The sequence below is a fragment of the Geospiza fortis genome, unplaced genomic scaffold, assembly GCF_000277835.1.
Source record: "Geospiza fortis unplaced genomic scaffold, GeoFor_1.0 scaffold471, whole genome shotgun sequence".
Lineage (NCBI taxonomy): Eukaryota > Metazoa > Chordata > Aves > Passeriformes > Thraupidae > Geospiza > Geospiza fortis.
Genome location: NW_005054443.1, coordinates 1,549,804 through 1,571,216, shown reverse-complemented (window position 1 = coordinate 1,571,216; position 21,413 = coordinate 1,549,804). Strand labels below are relative to the sequence as shown.

Sequence of the window (21,413 nt, the reverse complement as noted above, 5' to 3'; positions counted from 1 at the left end):
AGAGCAGACATACCTTATTTCCCACTGTGTTCACTGACTAGCGTCCTTTGTTTATATTATTCACTTGATGGTGGATATTAAAAGTCTCTTTAGACTAGCTAGCTTCAGAGAGGTATATTTAAATTTATTTTCTAGGACACCTGTGGGGAGGCCCAATAACATTTCTCATCAAATGCTCTGGGCATTCCATAATAGATATTTTGCAATATAATGTGTTACCTTTGTATGACAGCTGAAAAAAAATTATTAGATTTCCAGATGTGGCATTCAGATTTTTACACTTGGAGGAAAACCAAAGGTTTCAGTGAAATTAAGACATGAATCTCTAAGTATGGATGGTAAGGACTGCCTTTTATCTAGTCAGAAAGTGCATGACATGTATTGATAAAGCAGTCTTAAAACTGTTTTTTTGTGAAACAGTGTAATGATTTTGAGCATTTAATCTTTTACTATAAAATTTTACAAGGTAGATGAATATTACTTTTCTTCTTTTTCCAGTAGAGAAACTGAGGCAAAGACACATCAATATAAGAGGCATAAAGGATAAAGTCAGTAACACGATCAGGAAAAAAACTCAAGTCTCCCAATTCCCTTTACCATGAAGCAATTTGCACAGAAATTGAAACCTGGCTAATTCAAATATTTGTTCCTACAAGGTGGCAGACCACAACTGAAGAAATGTCATTCTAACTCTGCTCAGTCAGTGCATTATGTGATAATGGGAAAAATCCTAGTTGTCCCTTGCCTTTATTCCTCTGTCTGTGAAAATAAGGAAAACAATACTGATCTCTTTCACAAGTGCTTTGGAATTTCCTAATAAAAAAGGCCCTACAAGGCCTTTCTATGCCTTCCAGACATTACCAATACCACTCTCAATTTACTAAAAGATATATTTTTATTTAAAATAACAAGTTTAGCTTTTTTTTGATTAAAAAAAAATCTCTGCTGACAAATGGAGACACCTGCTTGACAAATCTATATCTGGAGAATTGTAACAAATGGGAATTTATAGCAAACATTTTCTTTAACTGTACTTCTACACTGGTAATTTTCATTTTATTTCTATAAAATAAATGAATAAGAGATCAGAGAGTTCTGTGGGCTTAAGCTCTAGGAGGATGGAGAACAGCAGGCCTGCCAAATCCCTGTATAAACTATACTACATGAATGAAGTAGAAGGACATTTTTCTTAATGTCTAGGAAATAAAAATGTATGGTTCTCACCACAATGATTCTTCTCCTGAGGATATAAACTAGAGGAAAAGAAGCCAATAAAGCTGCTCCCTCCCAGCACAGTGGAAGTTTGATAGTTTCTCACTGACACAAGACTCACAGCTCCGCACTGCTGTGCTGCTCATGAACTCCCTCCTTGCTCTGCACAGCTGACAACATCTGGCCTTTTTCCCTGTGCCTGGCCAGAGCTGGGCCTAGGGGAGGGTTTGGGACTTCAGAGGGAGGCTAGGACACAGCACTGTGATGGGAAATGTGGTGGGAGCCACCCTCCCACAGGAGAGAGGAGGTATAGCCATGCATGTGGTGGGGAGGTGGGTATCCCTCCCTGCCTGCCTTTTCACCTGTGTGTGAAAGCCTCCCTCTTTCTGCCTATTCTCCAGTGTGTGCCACACTCAGCTCATCTGAGGGGGTCCTCTCCTAAAATTACAAGAGGTTGGACCAACTCAGTGAGATGTCTCCTGCCTCACCCAGGGCATGCTATAGAAAAGTTGCTGAAATGACCCAAATTTTTTTAACCAGAGCTTGCAAAATTGGCTCAGATTGGGTTAACATCCCTGAAAGTGCCCAGATGCTGCTTCCTCCTGCCTGTGATACTAAATCAAATGCAGCTGCCTCTTAAGCAGCCACCTCTGCAGCAGGATGTTGTAAAAGTGTCTTTTATAGCCCAGGCTTCAGAACAGGGCATCGAGCTACACCCATCTCCAAGTACAAAACTACACACTGGAGTGTAAGAACCTGCTGGTTTAAGCTGTTCTGCAGCTCTTCTGGCACAGCAGCTGGCACTTCAGCAGTTCTCCATTTAGGAAAAAAGCTCATAAAACACTCTCTAGGAAAATAATTGCACATGGCCCCTTGTTTCTGAACTTCTTTAATCTTTCTATGAGATAGAGCAACCATAATTAAATGCAATATTCTGGATGTCAAGCTGAAATTCATGGCTTTGATAAATATTAGGCGATTAAGCTATTTATAAAAGATATAATTTGAAAATCTGGCATTTCATTTTACATAACTATTATTTCTACCATGCAAGTGCTGCTCTCCACTTGGTTCAGCCTGCTAGAAAAGAAAATTAATAAGGATGTTCATCTGAAAGTTTAAAACTCTTAAAAAATTCAAACTAACAGAGACAAAGTCTCCTTGGGAAGAAAGCAGTGTAAAAATACTCTTACAAGTGAAGTGACTTCATTATCCCCTTTGAAAATGACTCGCTTGCTTTGTGAACAACTCCCACTGCAAATCCTGGAAATCTTACTGACTCTTCTGAGAAAAAGAACATTTTCTATTTAATGGTGCAGTTAAAAAGCTCCTACCAGAAGGTCCACCATGTTAGGCTTATTATTCCTCAGTGTCTTCACAGCATGGAACACGTCAACAGCCCTCTGATGTCGAAGCATTTCACAAACAATACTGATTGCACAAAAAGTCCCACTGCGGCCACCTCCATTCCTGCAGCGAAAGTGATAAAATGGCTCAGTTACAGTGGACTCTGTGGCACAAGTTTGTACAGCAACAGGGATGGTTCCAGAAGGCAAGAGTTCCAGCAGGGAGAAACCACAGAACATTCCTGGCCCCAAAGGCTGCCCAACTCCAGGCAAAACATGATTTTTAATTGGAATTGGCATGCTGAAAGATCTCAAAGCTATGATTCAGAAGTCAGCAGGCTGACAGCCTAGAGGCAATTGAATGGCTGAGTTTTGCACCACCCTTCAGTGAACACTGGAGACAGCACAAAGAGGATGCTAAAATAAGGATAAAGTACTTTTAGTTTCAGTTCAACACTGCTTTGCATTGTAAACACACATGGCTGCAATGAGCATCAGGCCTGGAAATGCCACAGAGAAAGTGAATCTTTGAGTTCTTTTATTCCAGATTCTGGTGCTTTCCTCCTGGACGCAAAGGCATTTCAGAGGAACTGCAAAAGCATCATAAGTCTCATTTGGGGGAGTCCTGGTGGCTGCATTTGGTATGGCACTGGGTGGTGCTGCCATGTCCCTCCAGCTGATTATCTCAGCTCCTGGCAGCAGGAAGAAGGGCTGGCTGCCTGGCAAGGACTGCTTCTAAAGGCAGATGTATTCCCTCTCCACCCACAGTTATCAGAGGATGAGAACCTGAAGCGAATTGCTAACAAAGAAGCCAGGCACAAATGTTCATATACATGATCAAATACAGTATTTAATAATACTTTATCCCTGGTTATTTTTAATCTTCAAGAGAATCTCTTTATTTCTGGAAGCCCCATTATTTCTACACTTATTCTAATCAGAATCTTTAGGCTGTGCTTCACTGAAAATAATAAACCTTAATAATTACCAGAGTGCAGACTAGTTAGGTAGCAGGTCTTTCAAACAAGCTTTGCAAATGGTTGATTTTCAAAGGAAGATACAACGTCGCACATCTGTCACATCCAGGCACTATGAAAAGAATGCTCTCTGCTGCCAAAACAGTGCCTGATATTGTGGGACTGTTTGAGAATTTTAATTAAAATAAAGTCATTTAAAAGGATTATATTAGAGCTTTTTCTTTCTTTACTGCCTGGAAGTGACGCATGTGTGATGTTGTACAACTATTTAATATCATCAGCCACCTCAGAGATAACAGTAATTTGCACTTCAAAAGGGTCTTTTCAGCTAAAGATCTCAAAACATTAATTAATCACACTGCACAATGCTCCTTTGATGAAAGTATTATTATCCCCATACTACAGATGGGGAAACTGAAGAGCAATGACTTGTTCAAGGTCAGTGATAGTGGGAATTATTAATATACTCTTAGATTTTCCTCCATCATTCTGACACAGGGTCCCAACTTCTGAACATGGTTTTCCTGTTTGCAGGTCCCTTCTCTATCATGGCAACATCTTTAAACAGATGTTTAGAGGAAGATGAATACAACTTCAACCGATGAAGACTCAGCCCCAAAAGAACAGCTACTTCTGAGGGCAAAAAGCACGTACAAGTATTAAACTGTACCAAAAGAAGGATGGTGGCAGAGTGGATGAGAGTCTGCATGAGTGGAGCACAAAGTCACAGGAGGACAAAAATATATACCATTATTAGAGAAAGGGAAAGCAATTACAGGATCATCGTAACTGGTCTATCACACCACTTTTACTCCCGTGCTTTATGCCTGGAAAATGAATCACCCCTCCAAAACTACTTATTGCTATGGTTCTTATCTGTGGAAATAAAAGGTACATTGTTCTGAAGGTACATTTTTGATTTACTGTGAATAAATATGCAACTTTCCCATTTGCAAGAGTCACTGGACATTTTTATATAAAATAGAGTTAACTCAAACCCATCATCTTTTCATAGGGCTTTAACAAAGGACAGATGGGGAAACTCATGAATCTGCATTAAAATGACACAGTCCCTCTTGCATTCAAAGCTTTTAAATGAGCAGTTGTATTATTTATTCAGCCCCAGATTAGATAGATGCCTCTTCAGCTCGTTACAAATCTTTGAAAGCCTGGCACAAATTCTGTGACAGTATTCCCTTATTCCTCTCTTCTGCTTCCATACTTACAAGCAATGCACAACTGTGCGTCCCTCTCCCCCGTTGTACTCCTCCTGCCACTTGTCCACCTGACGGATGAGCTTCAAGAAGGAGCGTTTCGAAACAGGAGTGTCCCTGTACATGGGCCATCCCAGGAACTGGAACTGCTGCACCATCCGATAGCCGTCCTGGGGCTGCAGGGATCCAAAGAAGAGCAGGAAAAGTAACAGTATATGTTTGGCACGAAATTTAGGTATTTGCATCAGGAAGGGAAGTTGTTCAAGCAAATGACTGCTGACAAACTGCTAATGTAATTTCAACTGCCCTTGAGGATTGATGACTTTTAATTTCCAATGAATTGTTAGAACAAGAGTTTTTAAACAGACAGCTATACAACAGGCTAAAATATAGCAATAGTACGTTTGCACAATCAATCAAATAATTAATAAGATAGGAGGAACTTGGTAGGAAAGACGAGAGCTGTAACATAACTTCAATTATATACTGTTTCCATATATAAGCTTCAGTGTTTTTAAGAATGTTTATGTGTTTCTGTCCTTTTTTTACAAGAAAGGTCAAACCCTCTCAAGATATTTTGAAGCAGGAAACATTAAGAAAACCAAACTGAACCCTCAGATGTTTCTGGCTTATAAAAAAAAATCTAACTATATTTTATTTTATTGTGTTCTACTGCAGCAGTCAGAACCCCTCTGGTGAAACATTACTGAACAGTTGCTTTATGGTGATTTAAAATAAAAAAGGAGCACGGAACAAGTGATAGTGGCAGAAAACTACAGTCCTTTGAAAAGGGCATAATAAACATGCACATGAAAACTGGTTTTGTAGTCTAGAGTTTGCCACTTCTGTGCAAAGTGAGGGCATTTTAGTGCCATTCCTAAAATGAACAACACACAGACACGCTGACATTATATTTTATTCTGTAGAGTAAGAGTTAATAGAGAGGATGTAAGATTAACATGATACGGGAATAAACAAAACTGGATGCGGCATTCGATGTGGTCTCCAACTGGTTTTGTGTGCTTTATGTCAAAGTCTGGAATCTACTGATTTCCTGTCCAGTTTCTTTCAGCTGATGGCCCCTCTTCCCAAAGCAGCCAGACCCAGCGCTTGCTGAAGGTCACAGCCTGCTGGAGGCTGTGTTTTTTCTATTACCACATTTACTGCAAATGCCATGCCTTCACAGTATTAAAGAAGTATTTGAAGCTTTACAATCTGCTTCCCTGTTTGGATATCAACATCTTTTTGGTGTCTTTCCCTGTCCAGCGAGCTAACAGGTCCCAGGGAAGTTCTTGATTTTTTTTCTGAAAGGAGTGCTGCTTATTCCTAACTACAGCTTTTTGGTGGCTGATACGAGTCCATTGCAAAGGCTCCCTGGATGGGAACAGATATCGGGTCTGTGGTGGAATCTTTTTTCCACTCAGCTTGAAAGACATGCCTTGTTTAGTCTTCTGTCAACTTTATGGGAGCATAAAAGCTGGATACAAGAACAACCTGCTTGCCCTTCTGAAGTGGTTACATATGTTATGAAGTGTGGTTATTGGGAGAGGATCTTCACTAAGAGGCTGGGATTGCTATTGAAAAACATAACTAACATAAACTGCTGCACAGCTTTCTTCACATAACACAGGATACAAATATACAAGATGGCTAATTTCAAACTATTGAAAACAGCACTGATTTCAGCATTTTTTGGCTATCATACAATCTGAATGCTGCATTTATTTCATTTGCATTTAACACACTTGAGATATGTATTAAATTTTTTCTTTTACTTTTATTATACACAGAAGTCTTTTTTATCCTCTGTGATTGTGCTGTGACTCAGTATTGCGCCATTGCTTTCAAATAAATATACTGAAAAATGAAAATGGTTCTATGTGAGTTTAGCTTTCATTTTTATGATTTGAGTAGACTCAGCTCATCTACTGAGACAAAATTATTTTGCAAATAAGATCCTTACCCTGGCTGCATTATAAATTCGGAATATCCGGCTGATGATGTCTTCTTCTAAGTCAGCCGATACAAACTCCACCTGAATAGGACCGTGCCGGTGGACTCCATTTTCTGGCCAGTACTGAGGACAGAGCTACAGCAGACCATGGACAAAAAAGAACACAGTTAATCACCTTAGATTTCATGCTCTCTCAACATACTCATCTGTATTTGAATTTGTCATACATGTACTATTGGAATTCTTGCACAGTATCTTTATAAAACACATGATGCACTGAGTTCGGTTTTGAGCACTCTGATTTCATAATGCCTTTCCATGTACCTAACATGCTGGTTCTTGCTGCTGTACTTCCAGTGCCTAGAGTAAAACACTTCTGACACTCAGCATTACTTCTACAATATAGTATGACGAGACAGGGAGAGGCTGACAAATATTGCCATATCTTGGAGACAGTGGAGGCTAAAGACCAAAGGCCTCGGACCTCCAACTGCCCTGAACGGTTGCTACTAATTCAAACTGCATGTGATTTATGCTAGGAAAGGTACATAAATTCTCAAAACTCAGGACTTAAACTTTCACGTTTTTCCCCTGTGACCGATAATACTGGCTAATATTAGCATTGCTTTAAACTTTCAATAATTGCTTAATTTCATCTTATTAGTGACACCTGGAAATATTAATTATGCTTTCTTCAGTTCTCAGAAAAAATTACTTCTAGGTATCTAAAGATCACAAAGTAAAATTACTATTATTTTTCATGGTTTTAGTGTCTAATAATATAACAATGGCTTAATCCATGAACCAATTACCATCTGTATTAATACTTTAAAGGTTGAATCAACACTTTGCAAGAAGGTTTTTGAAGCTAGAATCTGCCTATTTTTTTTTCATAAAAACCTAATGATTTTTTTTTGCCAGGGATATTTAGAGCAGTTTGAGCATGTAGCTTTTGTAAGCATTCACCAAAATTAAATATGAACTCATGAAATTTTGTTTGCTTGCAGAAACATTGATGTCATATTTGGAACTTTTTATTTCAATCAGTAAAACAGCTGTGGTCTTCATTCTGCTGCATTGCTGTTGGTGATCCAGAGCTGAGCTGACAAATCACATTTACTCCAGATGTTGTTTTGCATTTCTTACAATACTTAGTCCTCAACAAAGCTGTTTAGAGATGACTACATTTTAGGAAAACATAATCATTTACTACACCAATTAAAAAAGAAAACAGGGTCTGATTTGCAGGATATCACTTTAACAAGTTAAACTCAGAAATTTTGAGTAGGAAAATATATTTTAATTTTTTTAACCCTCCCTATGATGTGGTCTGCTGAGACAACTGCTTTCCAAATATTGTCTAATACTTACACAAATTTTTATTATGAAATATGCTGGTGTACAGGATAGCAAAATGCAATGCATAAAACGGTTGCAAATGCCAGCGCTCAGATCATTTAACATGTGCACAGTTTAGTACACATCTTTCAAATACATAGGAATACAGTTCTAACACATCTCTCAAAAATGCTTAAATTATAATAAGCAGAGCTGTTTGCTGGGGCTGTTTTAGGAAGCTGTGATTTTCAAGTTCTAAAGAAACCAAAAGCATTTAAGCCTGCACATTTTGCATGCAAGTGATGCTAGCGACTCTCTTCAAGTCAGAGCCACTGTGAAGGGTTGAATTTCATTTCCCAATAGAGCACAACAATCCACATAAATGGTAATATCTAAACAGAACTGTAAACACTTCATATATACATGAATAATAATCATAACAGTAATTATTAATAAATCTGAATGTAATGTGTGTTTTTAATAAGCTTTGCCCTCTCTCCACTTCTGTTTGCTCTGAGGGTTTTGAGATTTATTCCTAATGAAAAGATTGTTACTTGCATTAAGAGGTAAAAGGTTTAACATACTGCAGAGGAAGGTGCATTAACTGCATATCCCAATAGCTTTTAAATCCTGTGAGGCTAATACATGCCTGGAGTAGCCATGTCCTATTGTAAATTCAAAACACAGCCAACAAATTAAAAAACACTCTGTTCAGCAGTCCCTAACAGTCTGTCTCCCTTGAGTCTTTCCTTATTCACTCAGAAAATAATCTTAGATTCATGAATAAAAGTTTTGTCTTTCATTTCTGTTTTTCCTCCCTGTAGACAGTGCAGGGCTTAGAATCAGAAATTCAGTCTTTAAAACAGTGTGTGGAATTCCTACATGTTCCTTTGAAAGACCAAAAGGAAGATCAGTATCTTTTAAAAACAAATTCTACATGTTAAAAAGAAGAGGAAACATTTTTTAAGTATATGCAATACCAAACAAAGCTAAAAAGATTCTGATCATTAAATGACCTGCAGTCCGCTCTAAAAAATCACAATTGCTCTTAATCAATAATTAACAAATATTTACATATTAAGAATCCACAGATTACCACCACATTATTCCAGCAGAGGGCTGGTGCAGTTTGTTGGAACTAAGGAAATTATATCTTTTTAAGAACTTGGAATTGTGCAGTTGTGAGCCAGGCTCTGGGACACTAAGTGATTAATCCTAGTGATTAAATTGCCATCCAGTAGGTTCGGTTTTCCAATTTTCTGAACAACATGTTCAACATGTGCAACTCTTTTGTAAGGTAATTACATTCCCCTACACGTTTCAATTGCCCTCTTTTCTCTTCCAAAGGATGCTTAGTCTCCAATGTTTAGCTCCTCTCTCCTAGTTTAGTTCCTATCTCCTTGCTAATGACATCATTTTGTGCAACACTCAACACAGATTTTCACACTGGGAACACCTATTCCCTGGTAAGGAGACCAAGGTCATTGACCTGTTTCAGGCAGGCTAATGAATAGCTGTTGGCTTCTGTTCATGATTTTGGCCACTATAGCATGTTTCAGACTTCAGTCAGAATTCTACGACCTTAATTTTTGGGTTTTAGCAGCCCTTCCCAAAACACGTTCTCTTAGAATAAATTACAGGTGCATGCATTTATGTCTGTGTGCACTAACATTTTGGAGGAGAAGCTGCTGATGGTCTGATTTATTCCTCTTCCCCTATGGGTATCTGCAAGCTACAAATCAATGTTTTAGTGTGTAAGTATTTAATGTTGTTTTAAAAAACTAATTACATCCTAAAGCTGTTCTGAAATGCTGAGACACTACCACTCCTCTTTTAAATGAAGCATTTTTCTGGACTTACTTGTGCAGTATCCACATCATTCAACATAACTACTGAAGTGCAGTGATAATCTAGGACCAGTCTCCAGAAATCTTTGACAGTATTTGGTAAGGGATGCTGTGTAACTATAAAAGCTGATGGTTGCTTGTAGCTCTGCAAAGAAGTAACAAGATGATGAGAAGAATGGCAAGAGAGAAAAATCCATTTAGCAGAATGTCAGTCATAGCCCCAAAACTTCACGACTGAAAGCATTATTTCTATTTTCTGTATAATTAATATATTGTTTTCAGCTCTTTCCTGAGATCTTATATGCTTCAAAGTTAATAAACTACATTTAGAAAGGATATAACTTCTGCAAATGTTATATTTCTAAAATGTATTTCATGCCACAGGCATAGAGTAAAATCATCAGAGGCTTTTGCTTCCAGTATAACTCCTACAAGATTTTGAGCAACGGGTTTGTTTTGAGCTGTTAATGGACAGATTAATCTTGGCTGTTTGCATTTAGCTCTAAATTTGAATGATGCCTGTGAAAGGAAATATCTAGTTATTCTTCAGAAATATTGTTGAAATTCTGGTCTATCTGACAGCAGTGAAGATACCCAGGGGATAAATTTCAGTGCTCTTTGTTTCTTTTAGCACCAGAGTATGTCATTGACTGAACTGTTTGCTGGAATTTTTCCACTGTGGATCTCAAACCAGCATTTTCCCTTACATCCTCCTGAGTGTTGAAAGCTACCATGGCCATACTAGGGCAATTTTTGGGAGGGGGTGCCACTGCCTTCATTAAAGAGGGTGGGGAAGTTTCTACATGCCTTGAACTGAACCATTTGCACCACAACAGAGATCCAATCAGATCAGCTACTACAGGCAAGTGGTTGGATTCCTGGGGCTGTCCTGTGCAGGGCCAGGATTTGGACTTTGGTGGCTTTGACTTTGGCAGGTGCCAAGAGCATAATGCCAGACTCCTTTTGGTGGTGCCCAGTTGAAAGGACAAGGAGCAATGGCCATAAGCTAAAACACAGGAAGTTCCAACCTGAAGGTGAGGAAGAATTTATTTACACTGAGGTGTCAGAGCACTGGAACAGGCTGCCTAGGGAGGTCATGGAGTCTCCCTCTCTGGAGACATTCAACACCCACCTGGACACATTCCCGTGTCACCTGCTCAGGGTGACCCTGATTGGCAGGAGGGGTCAGACCACATGATCTCCAGAGGACTCTTCCAACCCTAGCAATTATGGGATTTGGTGATCCTTATGGGTCCCTTCCAACTCAGGATATGCTATGATTCTATGATCGTTCTTTCACAGAAAGTCACTGAGAAGACCACAGAAAATGATTCCACTGTTTTGGGTACAGATGCAGACACGCAAAACTTTGGTTCTTTGTTTCAGCACATGGCAACCAGCAGGTAACGATGCTCCTCATACATTAGGCAGCTGCTTTCTATCCTACTGGTCCTGCCTTGCTGGAAGTTTCATGCAGATGAGAGATGTCCAAAGGGGTCTCCATTATTCACTCAATTAGGATCCTCAGAAGTTTTTTTGGGAAAACTATTCTCAAACTCATTCTGATACTGAATAAAGAAAACTATGCTTGCTACTCCTTTTTCTTGAAGTGAGCTCTGAAAGGCTTACATGAGGTGATTCAACAACACCTCAATGGATTCAATGGAGAGGGGGACACTTAATCTTGCTTGCTGGAGATTGTTTAGAGAGATGGACAAACATCTGCTCTTGTCCATCAGTGCAGGGATGCTGTAGAAGCATGCTTCAGGGGGAAAGCAACCCAAATCACCTCCTCCCTGGAGCCTTTTGCCCAGACACAGATCTGCATGAAGCCCATTGTTTCAATAGTGAAGAAGGGAAGCATCTTCAAAGCAAGTATTAAGGCCCTGCTCTTTCTGAGCACTACTTAATTCATGGAACAAAACAGTACTGAAGTCTCCAGGAAACAAGACAATGTAATGGCACAATCACAGACTGTGAATTAAAGCAGCTCTGTTCTAATATGAAATGTCATTGACCTACTGTGAGAAGCTAGACAAGTCAATTACACTTCTGTTGTCAGTTTCTCTACAGAGATAAACACAATGATACATTTTCACAGGAGTGTTTTCAACTTCAGCTTATTTTAGGAAAAGGCTTTGAGAACTTGGAAGGAAAGAAATGAAAAAAACTGCAATAAACTGTTATTACCCTAGCTTCACTTTTTAAAAAGGCCATTTACAATGTGTTCCTTCCTTACTAACCTCTTTTTTCTTGTTGTTTATATGTTTGACAACAGTAATGACTATAGCTGTAAATTGTCAAAAATAGGCTATAAATATCTACAGACTGTAAAGGCAGTTTAAGCGTCTTTTTACTGTTACTCTATTACAAGGATTAGAATTGCCATAGATGCATTTGGGAAAAACCTCCACACACACATGAAGAGGAACAATTCATTCAAGCAGAAATAAACAGGAAGGCTGAAGTAATGGCTTGTGTACTATCTTGTGTTGACAGACAATTATTTTTTTTGTTAATTACTGTTTAAATTATAAACAAAGGGAACTGAAATATTGCTGCAAACCTTATTATTCTATTTAACTGCCTATCTCTTAATAGGTAATTCTTGTTTTCCTAGGCCAGATGGTTAAAAATTCAAGCACTAGGGAGAAATCCAGACACATTCAATTTATCAAAAGTCTCTGAATTGCTCTCTGAGCATGGCTTTGGAACCTTGGCTGTGACATAACATATGTGTGATCCTAAATGTACTTGGGAGTTTAAAGATTTTGTGCCATGCTTCTGGGAAACAAAACAAGCCAGAAGGTTTTCCTTCTTACGCTGACTCCATTTTCTAGCACGGCTCAGTTTGGAGGGCTGCTTATTGCCTTTTTATTATTAATGATGTGGTGCAGACTTACATCCATCAGTGCAGCATTGATGTAGTTACTGCTTTCCCCATCTATCGTGATGAGGAAAGGCAGGCATCTGTCTGGAGGCAGCACATCCATGCAGCGATTCTTCTCGTGGTTTCGCGGCAAAAGCGCGATGCTGCAATCCTCAACACGCAGCGTCGGAGTCACCATGTTTAAAGTCTTTCAAGGAGAGTAAACAATGCAACGGAAAAATTAACACAGCACTGAAAGCAACCCAAAATATTTAAGAATAGATCAGCTCAGCATTCAGCTTCAGCGGGAATCAATATGCAGAGAAATGAAAACACATCACAGTCAGCAGGCTTTGGAAGCAGAGAAATCCTGGGAGCATACGATTATGGAAAACAACCTCACAGACAGCTGTGGAGTTGCCTGCCTTCTGGAGAAAGGACAGCAGAAGGATCAACATACTCCCCTCGAGTAAAATGAATATTTTACTACTGCCCTGCTGCATTATTTTATGATTCAGCATTACTCAGTAGAGATGAGTGACATGTTATTTTTCCCTTTTTTTGCCATCTTTCCCTCGTAGACCTATAACAAAATTCATACGGCTATAAAAACTTAAGCAGTCTTTACTATAGCTAAACTCAACAGTTTCTAGGCAATGTAAGCCACTACTTACCCTAAATTCCTCTTTGATCTGGCTCGAGTTTGTTTGAGGATCTAGTTTATTCATTTCATAGTAAGCAGACCTAACTTGAGAAGCTGGAATAGTTGTGTCCCCACAAAGACAGGCTTCCAGGATAGCATCATGGATGAATACATACTGCTCCTGGTTAAGCAATTAAAATAGATAGTTACTGACATGGGATGCATAGACCATTAGTATTTTGGTAAATAAAACATAGCAACTAATATGGTTGCTACTTCACTCTTCAGTTTACCAGCACTGAAGCAAGACCAGAAGTAACAACCACAGTTTAAAAAACTTTATCCCACTCATTAGGAAATGAATATATAAAGATTGGCTTAAAGTTACTACAAATAGTTAGAGAAGTGCAGTAACACTCTGTAACAAAACTCAGAATGTTTCTGGTTTCCTCATTCCTCTGGGTGGTTCTGTAGGTGCTATTGCGAAACTAAACCTCAACAAGATGTACTCCAGAATGAATCCTTCCCAGAGAGGAAACATTCCCCATTTTCCCCATTTTTCAAGAAACATAGTCAACCTTCAGTGAAGCATAACTCTGCACTTGTTTGGGAAAGGGTTCTTCAGTTTTGTGCAGAGACTATTTTCTGCATGTGACTCAGTAAATTACTTTCTGGAGGGTGCCAACTACAAAGCTCTATCTTTATGGGCTAGAAGGGCTAAAAAAGAATTTTTTCTTGCAAAACAGTATTCAAGTAGATGAGCAATACCTCGGTCTGCACCATGTTAACTCTGCGGGATCGAAGCTCTCTCACGCAGTTGTAGATGTCTACGACGCCTTCTCGTTCTGCCATATCTAGCATGATGTCAATGACAATGAAACATCCAGTTCTGCCAGCACCAGCACTGAAGTAGAAGAAGAGCACAGTTAATGTGCAGCAGTGTATTGGAAATGTAAAGGGTGTAAGGGTTCATCTCACAGGTGCTTGATCAATTGGATGATTACTGAAATTGAGCCGGGCACTTGTAGAACTTCAGACTCAGCTTTTTTACTCTCATTTATATATTCTATATATGTTTGCTATATATATAATATATGTATTCTTGTTTACAGTTATTTTTTTGAGTAGACCTCCAGTGGCTTCAGCAGCCTGTGTGGGGAATACACAGTAAAGGAGAAGCAAAAGTAGGTCTTGAGTTTAATGGAAAGCCCAGCAGAGAGATTTCTGTTTTACCTACCTGCAGTGAACAACCAGAGGCCCAGCATTGGGAGGACTCTTGGATCTGACCTGCCGTACAAATCCCAGCAGGCCCGTGGCATGGTATGGGACACCATGGTCTGGCCAGCCCGTGAAGTGGAACTGACGTATCTCCCGAATCTCATGAGCACCTCTCTGTTGAAAAGACAAGGGTTGAAATCTTCAAAAGCCTGAGCCTTGCTGAAAAGCAGCCCCTGCCAACACAATCCGTACAGACTGCTGGAGAGCTTCCTCACAGCAGGAGAGCAAGCTCGAAGGTTTGGTTTCAACCTGGTTTCAAAGCCTTCCAACAAAATTAAGTAAGTAAGCACTAGATTGGTCAGAAACTTTTAGCAACAAGAGAAATGCCCATCTCTATATTCAAGTACTAGGCTGCTTTGCAAACTGTGGCCTTAAGATGCACACCATGATCACAGAACAGGTCAGCAGCAAGGCTGAACGCAGAGCACTGATGACCTTTTTTTCCCCACTGCCCTCCACAGGGGTTTTGCTGCTGACTTCAGAGCACTACAGCTTCAGCATAATTTTCATTTGTCCCCTTCATTGGTCTGAAAGAAAAAGCTGAATAATAGGAAACCTTTTTGCACCTTCAATCATAGGGGCTGTGTTTGTAGCCCTCCGCATGCTCACTGTTCAGGTGATTTGCCACAGCCTACAAGGACATGGATATAGTGAGACAAGTATGAATGAGAAGCTGATTGTGTAAGTAATTTCCCATGTGACTTTGGGGAGCAGTCTGGATATCAGAAGAGTGTATGCTAAGTTTTATTTTCTTACTGCTTGTACTTTCCCTTCCTCATCTCAAAATGCAGCTGCCAGTATTTTATTCTCATTAGAAATCCACAAAGTGGAGGCCATCATACATAGCTCATAAACAAATAGCAAAATTATGGCACATCATGTCTAGGCTGGACTAAATGTCAACAATACTAGTAACTGGTAGTTTACAGCTTTTCTTCTTAAAGATGTATTTCCTGTCTTGAACTGGCTTGCATATAAAAGGTGTTAGTCTCTTTGAATAATAAGTAATATAAGCTTCCTAATTTACTGCTATTATGCATTAGTCTGGGATTTTCAGTGGTGGAGAAATTTTGGACATGTCAGTGCTACAGGACTAGAGAGGACAGTGTATGTTGGAGCCTTTGATGCTCTGACAGCTCAGGCTGGGGTCTGTGGAGACAGGGCATCTGCTCAGAGGAAAATATCTCCCCTGGGAATAGACACAAAAAGGCAAGCAAGGGAGAGGATTAAGAGAATATGAGGCAGCGGGGTGGACTGAGGAGATCACACCCTTTAAACAGAAATGACCTTATATCCTAAAAACCAATTTTAAAACATAATGAAATCCAGGAATAGACAAAACAATTTGCATTTTAAGACAGTCTAGCAAACACATTTGAATACAATTTGGTCTCTGCTCTCTGGGGATTTTAGAGTGTGGTAGTTAATGCATCTCTGCTACTGTAAGCAAGGCCTTCAACTCTGCAAATAGCTCTGCTTAGGTGAAGGTAGTGCCTCAAACACTTTTATATTGCTTGCAACAACTGCCCATGACCTCCAAAGAAACAAAGATTGCATAGAAAAAAAGCAATGCCATGACTATACAAGCTGAGGACTGAAGGGAGTATCCCATACAAATTCTTCACGCAGTATACAGCTGAGATTTTCAAACAATTTACTAAAAACAAACTGCCCCTCCAAAGCACTGTGCCTGGCTGCTACACAGATCAGGTTATGTCCTGTACATCCTCTGCCTTAGTTGTGAACAGGCTGTCAGGCTGACTGAATTTTTGTCTGTCATTTTAACACATACTTAGGAAAGGTTTTGCATATAGGATACTTTTATAATGAGTTTTCTTATTATATCTACAAAGGAATGACTTTTATATCTAGCTTTCCTGCTGGTTTCTAAACCCAAAATAGCACACAACTGCATGAATCATAAAAGCATATGCTCATCTGGGAAAGACTATAGAGCTGAAACAAACAGAAAATGCTGTACACTGCTAAACCCTAGGATGTTAAAAAATTCTACAAAAACTTATGCTGCTGCTATATTTTACTATTCATGTATGACTTATTCATCTGAGTTAACTGTTGTGCTGTAAAGAAACTGCTCCAAAGGAACTGCTTATTCACACAATGCAAAGCATATGTAGGAAACAGTCTGCAAAATCAGAATGCACTTTTGGCTTCAATTTTCTCAGCATTATCCCCCTACTAAATATCCATTAAAAAAAACCCAACAAAACTGAAGTAAGTGATCAATTTATCTTCAAGAAAATCAACTTCTAAATTGTACTTTATGAGCAGGTATGAGATGTTCATCAACAAACAGGAAGGACGGTCAGAAGGGACTAAAGGTCTTGGAGAATTTGATTCCTCTGGTTTTCTAAACATCTATGAGGAACCTGAGGCTGCAATTAGATCTTCCATACTCCTCCTCCTCATCTGCCACAATGGACAAGGCCAGTTCTCTTAACTCCACCAGCCCTGCAGTTCATATGTGTTAAATCTTTAATCATTCTGGATTTCAGATGTTGTCCCCAGAAGTCACCCTGACACAGGGGGTTAGGCCACCTAAGGCACAGAACTCAGCAATTTTTTGCTGTTGAAGCTCCTGTTAGTGAAATCTGCAAGTCCTTTGGAATGGAGGCTTCAGTGTTAAGTGTTACAAACCACCTTTCTATTACTGTTATCTGCATGTTTGGTTAGGGTGCTCTCCGTCTCATCAAGAACCTTGACATAGGGAAGTATGAAAAGTACCAATCTCAGTACATCAAAAATATTAACTTGAGAGAATTATGGTGAAAGAAATGTACAGACTTGATGTTCCAGTACCACTGGGGGAGTTAAAAAATATGGAAAATAGAGTAAAAACAAATGTACTTTACTCAAACTACAGTGACACTGCTTTTAGAGGTTTACTGAAAAACTACCAACTATTAAAAAGCAGCGTCTAAATGAAATCTTTTCAGATGGAGATTTTAAAAAAGAAATAAAATGTTTAGTGCCTTTTATCTCTGTCTGTTCTAATGCACTTATTCAAGACAGTTTGGTTATGTTCAACTGTAAAATCCTCTAGGTCTTTTCTTCAGCCCCAGTTAAGAAGCGAAAAGCTAACATCAAAGCATGAGCTTAAAATTTGCAGAATAGAAATCAACCAGTGCTTCATCTACTTCAAAGTGTAGCCAACGTTTCTCATCTGTTTATTAAAAATACCTAAATGCAAGGAAACAACAGGCTTGAGTGAATTCAGTCTACTTTATGTATAATGGTAAACATGATACAATATTTCAATTCATTCAAACCACGTAATTCTATTATAATTACCCTCAGGTTGCTGTATTGATACATATTTAAGTATTAGATTGAAGAATAAAACAGGAAAAAACCCTAATTCCTTTGTTACTCTAGACATGTGTACAGAGAACCTGTGGGGTAGTCATTTTGGCAGTTTCACGTACCTGGGTGCAGGATTCTTTGATGCTAAATATTATGTTCTTCAAACCCATAAATGAATACTATTTCATCATTAGAGAGAGCCAATAAATCATGGGTACTGCAACTAAATCAAAAGAAGCTTTCTAAGCTAATTAGTTGAAAATCTACTGGTTGTGATGGAGCATTGCTTTGGTGTATGCTATTAGGAATATCTAGTCTTACCAAGGAGGCTCTTTCCTTGGTGTTCTGCCACTCAAATGGGCCCTGTTACATACAATTAAAACCTTTCTGTTCTTTAATGAATTCTGAATGAAACTGCTGAGTTGACACAAAATGCATGGTACACTTCACCACTGACTGACCCTGCCTGTTCTCACTTTCAGTGAGTAACTTATTTGTTATTTCTATGTTTTCCATATATTGCAGCTGGGGAGCTGCAAGTTCTATAGGCTACAAAGCATCAGACAAATGTGTGGCATTACTCTAACAAACACTAGTACAACACACAGGCTGGAACTCTCCATGTAAGGATGGATTCCTGTGAAAAGGGAAATTGCCTTGAGAAGAACAGTAATATGTTACAGCTCTGTCTCTGCAGACCAGGCACACCCCTGGCCCAACAGAAAACTGAATTCTCCACCACAGACTTCTGAATAATGCTGCATGCAGCCTCTGGTACAGACAGAAAATGACTATGGGGAATGTAAGATGGGAAAGCAGCACAAATGTGTTTTTCAATTGATTGCTGGGAGGGAGGCTTCGATTTCTCCTAGGCAAGGAACATCACTTTTTCTAACTCAGGCAGGGGCCAACACTGATGAAAAGCACAGAACAGTTGCTGCATTTGAAGAAGAAAAACACAGATTACCATAAGAGGGCGGTAGTAGTTTAGCCAAAAAAACCTATAAACCCAGGATGTCAGTCAAAAGATTTAACTTTCCCTTGTTGAATCTGCATGTAGTTACTTTGGCAGATACCAATGTATTTAAGAAAACTGAATTTAGAAACTTACCTTTTCTACAGCAAATGTTCGAATCACGTATTCAGCCAGCAGCTCTGTTTCTATTAGGGTAACTTTAATGTCTTTATATATCTCTGTGTCATCTGGCCAGTATTTGCAGCATTTGACCTTTAAAAGATACAAAAGAAATTAAGGTTCATTTATTTTAGAAGGTTCATAGAGAATTCATTTTGCATTCTGTGCAATGATTTCTGATTTAATGTGCAATCATGCACAGAACAGTCACATTTTCTGCACCTGTAAATGTTTGAGGGACATTGCCTCTTCTCTTTTTAAGACAGCTTTCAGAGTTTCTCATGAGCTTTGTGTTGTGCTTAGTGAAGTAAGGCAAATTTTTTTGGAGCACAAAGGATATTTATGCCCTGCACAGTTCAGCTGTGGTAACTGTTCATTTTCTGTGCTTTCCAAAGCAGAGTGTGCCCAGAGGGACAAATACCACCAGAAAGTTTTCTCCCCAACCTCTACTTGTTGATTTGTCTCAAAAATACCTTTCTATCTTCTAAAATAAAAGCATTTTGCAGACAGGAAGGAGACCTCATGGCAGTTCAGAGCTTCCTCACGAGGGGAAGAGGAGAGGCAGCACTGATCTCTTTTCTGTGCTGACCAGTGAGGGACCAAGGGAATGGCCCGAATCTGTGTCAGGGGAGGTTTGGGTTGGGTATCAGGAAAAGATTCTTCCCCCAGAGGGTGGCTGGGCACTGGAACAGGCTGGCCCGGGAAGTGGTCACAGCACCAAGCCTGACAGAGGTCAAGAAGCATTTGGACAGTGCTTTCAGACACATGGTGTGACTCCTGGGAATGGTGCTGTGCAGGGCCAGGAGCTGGACTTCAGTGATCCTCGTGGATTCCTTCTAAATCAAAATATTTACTGTATGATTCTCTATTGTTAGAAAAGCTCCTGTTTTCTCAGATTAACTTTCCAAAGGAACTGATGAGAGGTTGAATAGCAAAACTCAATGCTTGAGGTCAAGAGCTGAGGTTTATGCCCAGGCTTTAACTATTACAACTCTACATAGCTTAACTACTAATTCACAGGTAACTCCAAACATTATGAATAGGATTGATCTCACTTAGCTCAACCTAAACTGTTATTTTTAAAAATGGGTGGTTTGAGGACTGTATTTGATGATGTAGATGGCTGACTGACTTAAGAATTTTCTCCTCCTTCCCATTTGTGTGGACGAAGTGGTGGGCTGGGAAGCTAACACATTACTTGCATCTTTCTTTTATCTCTCTTTATCATGGTAATAGCTCTGCTATCACCACTGCATCTGGCCATCATCCAGTAGTGCAGTACGTGCTAGGAGTGGCATCTGTTATACATCTGCTGCATGGAACAGTTTCTCTCTTTCTCCCACCAAAGGGAAAATTTAAAATTATCTTTTAATACATGTAAATCTAGTTTACCTAAATAAGTGCTTAAATGAGTCAGGTAAAAAACTTGAGAACTCTAAATATTCAATGGAAAACTGATAGAAAAAAAAAATTAAACTTCACAACTGATAAGAGTATTTCTCAGACCTATTTTCAAGCAAAAATATTTGGATTACTACTATGTTTAATCTGAGCAAAAGGTAAAACAGATGAATGTGTATATAAACATACATTGAAAACTGTAATGCAGGATTCAAATGATTTATTTATACAAACTCCAGGTTCAATATAGAAAGGATTATGCAGAGAGTCAAACCTTGGCCTGTCAAGAAGAAGAAAGTACATTTTCTTTACCATTTGTTTCCAGAATGTTGCTGATAATTGTGTGCAATCCTTCTTTACTGTCTGCATAGATGGGAGCTCTTGCCACATCACAGTAGTGACACTGGCTGATAAAGTAAAAAGTTTGTCCAGGCAGGGTCAGTAGTTCTGGCCCTTTTTCTGGCTCATTAGCAGGATAAAATTTAAATCTGAATAGAATTGAGTTGAAGGGCTGGCAAAACACAGCCCCACATCAGGATCCTCTTCAGAGAAAAAGAGTAGCCTGGTCAGAAACCCTGGCTCCCAGCCACAAAATTATACAAGCATCCTAACAGCTTGTTCCTGCTTATGCAGCTGATGGAAAGCTCCTAGAGCAGAGCTGAAGTTCAGGTAGCTTTATAAGCAGGTTTTCATTTATTTTTTCTGGGCTTACCTTCAGACCTAGTAACCACAATAGTACTGGCTAAAAAAAATTTCTTTAGAGTGTTCAGTCTATATTTCATCTGGTATTAAGGGTGGTTTCAGGACGACTGGCAACACCAGACTTCCCTTCCATGGTGAGAGGCCTGGAGCTGGGACCCTGGACAGTGCTTGGC

General features: G+C 39.3%; 1 protein-coding gene across 1 annotated transcript in view; it reads right to left on the bottom strand.

Moving 5' to 3' along the window:
• PTPRM (protein tyrosine phosphatase receptor type M) overlaps positions 1-21,413 on the bottom strand; it is a 341,545-nt gene that overhangs the window by 2,628 nt on the left and 317,504 nt on the right. Inside the window, exons 24-32 of the mRNA XM_031062267.1 lie at positions 19,114-19,230; positions 14,638-14,792; positions 14,169-14,304; positions 13,432-13,581; positions 12,792-12,965; positions 9,902-10,033; positions 6,713-6,838; positions 4,762-4,925; positions 2,547-2,682 (exon numbers count right to left, since the gene is read on the bottom strand). Of these exons, the coding sequence (XP_030918127.1) occupies positions 2,547-2,682; positions 4,762-4,925; positions 6,713-6,838; positions 9,902-10,033; positions 12,792-12,965; positions 13,432-13,581; positions 14,169-14,304; positions 14,638-14,792; positions 19,114-19,230 (1,290 nt within the window). The remainder of the gene's footprint in view (positions 1-2,546; positions 2,683-4,761; positions 4,926-6,712; positions 6,839-9,901; positions 10,034-12,791; positions 12,966-13,431; positions 13,582-14,168; positions 14,305-14,637; positions 14,793-19,113; positions 19,231-21,413) is intronic.